General features: G+C 43.3%; 1 protein-coding gene across 2 annotated transcripts; it reads left to right on the forward strand.

Moving 5' to 3' along the window:
* Nucleotides 1–917: 917 nt before the first annotated feature.
* tuba5 (tubulin alpha 5) lies at nucleotides 918–5,360 on the forward strand. Of its 2 annotated transcripts, none has more exons than XM_053236165.1 (5): nucleotides 918–1,077; nucleotides 2,858–3,083; nucleotides 3,594–3,742; nucleotides 3,851–4,531; nucleotides 4,776–5,360. In XM_053236165.1, the coding sequence occupies exons 1-5, from the start codon at nucleotides 1,075–1,077 to the stop codon at nucleotides 5,067–5,069; spliced, it is 1,353 nt and encodes a 450-aa protein (XP_053092140.1). In that variant the 5' UTR covers nucleotides 918–1,074; the 3' UTR covers nucleotides 5,070–5,360. The 2 variants fall into 2 exon arrangements, with proteins under 2 accessions (XP_053092140.1, XP_026783465.1); XM_026927664.3 differs by lacking the exon at nucleotides 2,858–3,083 and adding an exon at nucleotides 3,136–3,358 and having other exon boundaries at nucleotides 919–1,077.
* The last annotated feature ends 673 nt before the right edge of the window (nucleotides 5,361–6,033 follow it).

The following is a 6,033-nucleotide window of genomic DNA, read 5'->3' on the forward strand; positions in this document are numbered from 1 at the left end:
TCAAAAAATGTTAATCGTTTTCCCCTAAGTGACTAAAATTAAAAAGAGAATATCTCCAAAACTATCCCATTCCAGATGTAGTCCCCACTTTGCTTTTATAATAACCTCCACTCTTCCAGGAAGACCTTCCACTAGATTTTGGAGCATGGCTTTATGGATTTGCCCATTAGTGAGGTCAGGCACTGATGTCGGGCGAGGAGGCCTGGGGTGCAGTCTGCATTCCAGTTCATCCCAAAGGTGTCAGTGGGGTTGAGAACAGGGCTCTGTGTAGGCTACTCGAGTTCTTCCACTCCAACCTTGGCACTCTATGTCTTCATGGACCTCACCTTGTGCACACAGGGGCACTGTCATGCTGGAACAGGTTTGCACCTCTGAGTTCCAGTGAAGGAAAACTAAGCCTACAGCATATTGTGTGCTTCCAGCTTTGTTTTGTTTCCAACTATGGTGTGTTTCTAACAAGTTTTGCGAAGACCCTCGTAGGGGTGCGATGGTCAGGTGTCCACATACTTTCGGTCATATAGTGTACATTTTTCCTATAGCACTATTCAGTGAAGGCAGTGCTTCTGATTGGCTCGTTTGAAAAGAATAGTCGCAGGAAAAGTAAACACCTGTCTGAGTTCAAAGGAAATTTGAAATTCAGACTGAACCGCCCCTTTTCCGCTCAAAGTGCCTAAAGATTCGAGTAAAGCATTAACATAAACGTTAAAACGTTGCTTAGTCGTTGGTAATAAGATGTATCAGTGTATTTTATGATCAGTTTTTAAAAAACATTGCGAAATTGTGTAAACTTCCTGTTTAAATGAGTAATTTGCCTACGCCAATAGCAGGTCGGACAGGCTGGCGCTGTTGCGGTTCTCCAATAACGCGGCTGCGCAGGAGGCGCCTCTCCGCGCGCAGGGCATAAAGGCTGAACGCGCGCGCTGCTTTTCACACTGCTGTGTTGGCGGAGACACGTAACGCGTCTGCAATCAACGGAGCCACAACCCTTTCTTTTTCTTTTTTTTACGCGCGTTTCGCGTTGACAATTTACCTTTTTTCGCATTTTCGGAAGAATTTAGTGACATCCTAACCAAAATGGTAAGTTTGTTTTCTTTCTAATGATAGTATTTTGTTGAAAATCTTAACTGTTGGTTTGAGGCAGAAAAGGCGCCAAAAGTTCTTGATTGGCTTTTAGGTGAGGCCTACATTTCCGCACGAGCCCGCAAGACATTAATGACGCGTATTGAAACGTATAGTTTGCGGGTTTTGTGTGACTTTCATTTTACATGCATGATTTTCTTAATAGAAGTTATACATCTTTATAGGAGTTTTAACTTAACTTCGGCGTGACATAATTGAGACAAAGAGGTGGATAATGCTGTCGTATTCTTCGAGTTGTTCTGTGGGGTTTTGTTTGTTCTTTTATTGACTCGTTCCTTCTTTGAGTTGTGTAACTGAGCTGTAACAGTGCTCTGGAGGAATTGGCGGAATGTCTGAGGCCCTTCAGTAAGGGGATGGGGGGATGGGAGGAAGAAAACCTTGGAGAAAGATCAGAAGTTAGAGGCGAACTTGTTGGTAGTTGAACTTTACCTGCTTATTCAGGTTTTGGGGTGTGCCCATTTTTTGCTGACTCTCTTCCTGTCGCCCATTTTAAACTGAACGTCAGAGCCGTTTCCCTGTTCATGAAGTTCATGAAGACTTTGCCCCAGGCCAGTTCAGCGTCGAGGAACAGCTTTTCAACTAGTTTAACAAGTTTAAATCCACACAATATTGGAATATATATATCCCTTCAACACCTTCTCATATATATGAGAGAGAGAGAGATAGATATAATCATCTATGTTCCAATATGAGTAGTGTAATATGATTTGATATAATTTCTAATGGTTTGTCGACGCCATTTTTCTCTAACAATGTTTCAGCATTATGAGAAGGAGGAAGTGAGGCTTTAATGCACGAGGTGTGTGCGCCACGCGCTCCCTCACCTCCGTCCTTCATTTTGTCCGCTTCATTTCACACGCATGCTTTCATTACTTTAAGCTCCACATTCCCATTCCCCAAGTGACCAAACTGCCAAACTCTGCATTGTGTCCCAGTGATCCAAATCTCGATTTGAACTATACAAGCATAAGTATCCGCAAATGATACGTTTTCATAGTAACCAAGTTGACCCTGTGTATGCCTACATTGACACAGTTTGTCCTATGTTAATGTGCAAAAACTGTTCATTCAACTGACAAGTGAACCTCATGTACATTTGTTGCAAATAGTGTTAGTGGATTGAATTGGAAGATGTTGAAAATTTGATTTAATACCGATCCTGCAGTTCAGGCCAGTTTAACCCTGTTACTGATAATCTGTTAAGACTTGACTGTAAGCAATTTGTTTAAATCCTAAAATTAAAAAAAAAATTGACTTGTTCATTGATCAGAGTTGTGAAAGTACTCATCTGAAATATGCTTAAAAGCATCTTGTGGGGTAATATCTCTCAATGTATGCTTGATGGGCTCTACCTATACTAGACTTTGAACTGTAGCTCTTGTTTGAAGTTCAAATGTATGTCTCTAGGCAGGATTTTGCACCCTGGTTTAAAAAAATAGCTGGGAAAGGGGCACTCATGACCCAGCATACCTTCCTTGATTCAGAATTTTTAGAATTTCAAAAATCCAACCTTGCCATGTTGCTGTAGAGATTACTTATTTACATTTAATACATTATGTAATTGTCTGGAACATTTCTCTCAGGTGATCATATAAAAATGATAGAATTTCTTATGGGGGGTGTAGGAAAGTTCTTAAAGAATGTAATTAGACATCAGATGAGGAGGGTTGAGTTTCAGCATAGAGTTTATGTGATTGCTGCTGTTATTGGCCTACAGCGAGAGTGCATCTCAATCCATGTGGGCCAAGCTGGTATTCAGATAGGTAACGCGTGCTGGGAGCTCTTCTGTCTGGAGCATGGTGTAGGACCTGATGGTGTGCTGCAAGAAGCCACATCACTGCCCTATTCCCGTCAGGACCCCTTCAACACCTTCTTCAGTACAGGCAGCTCAGGCCACCACGTACCCAGGGCCATATTTGTGGACCTGGAGCCTACTGTGGTGGGTAAGCAGCCATTTTAACTGTCTTCCCTCTCTTGCATTGTGTGTATGTGCAGCGTGAGTGCATCTCCATCCACGTGGGCCAGGCTGGTGTGCAGATTGGCAATGCATGCTGGGAATTGTACTGCTTAGAGCATGGTATCCAGCCTGATGGCAATATGCCAAGCGATAAGACCATTGGTGGCGGGGACGACTCCTTTAACACTTTCTTCAGCGAGACTGGCTCTGGAAAGCATGTGCCACGAGCTGTGTTTGTGGATCTGGAGCCTGCAGTCATTGGTAAGTTGGCATAAGCAGTGGCACAGGAAACTGAATGGACTTTTTAGAACCTATATAAAAATAGTGAATGGAAGTACCAAAGTGTGATTGTTTAAATGAAATGGATCAGTCTTTCTGTGTTGTCCTACAAAGTGAGTTTAAAGTCCCTTTTAAAATTGTAAATGAGCCTGAGTAGAGTGTCTGAGTGTAGGCAGAGAGTGAGTTGTGACTAACCTTGCAATCTGTCTTGTTACAGATGAGGTGAGGACTGGCACCTACAGGCAGCTTTTCCACCCAGAGCAGCTCATCTCTGGGAAGGAAGATGCAGCTAATAACTATGCCCGTGGCCACTACACTGTTGGCAAGGAAATCATTGACATGGTTCTGGAACGTGTCCGTAAACTGGTAAGCCCAGAGAGAATGCATTTTAAGATTTTGATGATACGTAGGTTTCACTCATTGTAAATGTTTTTGGAATGTGAAGACTCCATTTCACTCCACTTCTGTTCACAGACTGACCAGTGTACCGGGCTCCAAGGATTCCTGATCTTCCACAGTTTTGGTGGAGGCACTGGATCAGGATTCACCTCCTTGTTGATGGAGCGCCTGTCTGTTGACTATGGCAAGAAGTCCAAGCTGGAGTTTGCCATCTATCCAGCACCTCAGGTCTCCACTGCTGTCGTGGAGCCATACAACTCTATCCTCACCACACACACCACACTGGAGCACTCGGACTGTGCCTTCATGGTGGACAACGAGGCAATCTATGACATCTGCCGTCGCAACCTGGACATCGAGAGGCCAACATACACCAACTTGAACCGGCTCATCGGCCAGATTGTCTCCTCCATTACGGCATCCCTGCGCTTTGATGGAGCACTCAATGTCGACCTGACTGAGTTTCAGACCAACCTGGTGCCATATCCCAGAATCCATTTCCCCCTGGTCACCTATTCACCAATCATCTCAGCTGAGAAGGCCTACCATGAGCAGCTCTCTGTTGCAGAGATCACAAGTGCCTGCTTTGAGCCATCCAATCAGATGGTGAAGTGTGACCCACGCCATGGCAAGTACATGGCCTGCTGTATGCTGTACCGTGGAGATGTGGTGCCTAAAGATGTGAATGCTGCCATTGCCAACATCAAGACTAAACGTTCCATCCAGTTTGTGGACTGGTGCCCAACTGGATTCAAGGTGAGGTGTATTGCTTGGTGTAAAAAATCAGATTGGAAACTCTACAAATTTTTTTTTTTTTTTTTTCTCATGTAATAGTCTAAACTGTATGAATTCTCACTTTACAAGTGAAAAGTCTAGGGCTTTTTTTTAATGGAAATGGATTTTAGTTGGTTAGTTTTAACATTTCTATAAGCCTCATTACAGTAGTTGATGGAAACACACTTTGGTCATGAAATTTGGCTTCCTGTTCAAATGTCCCCAGGTTGGCATCAACTACCAGCCACCTACAGTGGTTCCTGGAGGAGACTTGGCGAAGGTGCAGAGAGCCGTGTGCATGCTGAGCAACACCACGGCCATCGCTGAGGCCTGGGCACGTCTGGACCATAAGTTTGACCTGATGTATGCCAAGCGTGCATTCGTGCACTGGTATGTGGGTGAAGGCATGGAGGAGGGCGAGTTTTCTGAGGCCAGAGAGGATCTTGCAGCTCTTGAGAAAGATTATGAAGAGGTAGGCACAGAGTCTGTTGAAGATGAAGAGGAAGGAGAAGAGTATTGATCTCCAGAAGGCTAGTGGTAGAAACACTCTTGCCTCTCACTGCCAGGCTGCCACAGTTTGTCCCAAAGGAAAGGGAGCTAACGTCTGTCTTTTCTATGTATCTGTTTTATTCTGTCCTACAGTCAGCGTGTCATTCATTCCATTTACTTTTGTTTCCCAGAGTTCAAGTAATTGCTGAATTACCAAAGATGATTTGGTTTTATTTGGCATTTTTCTTAACACTGCTAACTGTCTATATGGGTCTGTTTCTACCAGCTGTGCAATGTTTCTGAATAAAGTCCCTTTAAATGACGTGTATTGTGTGGTGTTTTTTTTTTTTTTTTTTTTTTTTTTTTAATAAATATATAGAATCTGGAAAGTTCCATGCTGCTTCAGAACAACACTAGGCAAGCCTTTCTGCTGTACTGCCATTGGCCACATAGCATTTGTCACACACATTTGTGGCACTGTTGGATAGCTAGCTGAGCATAGAACATGTATTCATGTAAATAAGCAAAATGTTTGAGATAAATATGGCCAGAGGGTAGCTACAAACATTCATGCCACAGTACATTCTTATTAACTTCAATATTTCAAGCACCCCCTTGTGAAATGACAACTTTAGCTAACCTACTGCTCTCTCCAACATTCCAAAATGATGGAGTTGAGCTAGTTTACAACTCTCCAACTATCCCAGAATGACACTGAGATGGGCTAGTTTGTGAACAAATGCAGCAGATGCATATATCACAATGTTCTTTGTATTGCTCACTGCTTGCTAAGGGTAGCTAGGTCAAAATTCAGCTAACCAGACTCCTCACGCATACGCATATCAACAACTGGAGTCAGTGAGTGAAAATGCCTCTTCTATGCCAGCTTGCCAAGTGGTCTGGCCAAAAAAAAAAAAAATTGCCACACACATATGTACTCAATCCACCAGGACTGGGTATCTAGAACTTGAGCTGTTTATTTTGCAGACACATGG

The sequence above is a fragment of the Pangasianodon hypophthalmus genome, chromosome 8 (genome assembly GCF_027358585.1).
Source record: "Pangasianodon hypophthalmus isolate fPanHyp1 chromosome 8, fPanHyp1.pri, whole genome shotgun sequence".
Taxonomy (NCBI): Eukaryota; Metazoa; Chordata; class Actinopteri; order Siluriformes; family Pangasiidae; genus Pangasianodon; species Pangasianodon hypophthalmus.

Bases quoted from the DNA above. Each gene is read 5' to 3' on its own strand.
- tuba5 (XM_053236165.1), top strand. The intron at 3,743-3,850 runs GTAAGCCCAGAG...TTCTGTTCACAG, and splicing joins TGGAACGTGTCCGTAAACTG to ACTGACCAGTGTACCGGGCT. The intron at 4,532-4,775 runs GTGAGGTGTATT...AAATGTCCCCAG, and splicing joins GGTGCCCAACTGGATTCAAG to GTTGGCATCAACTACCAGCC.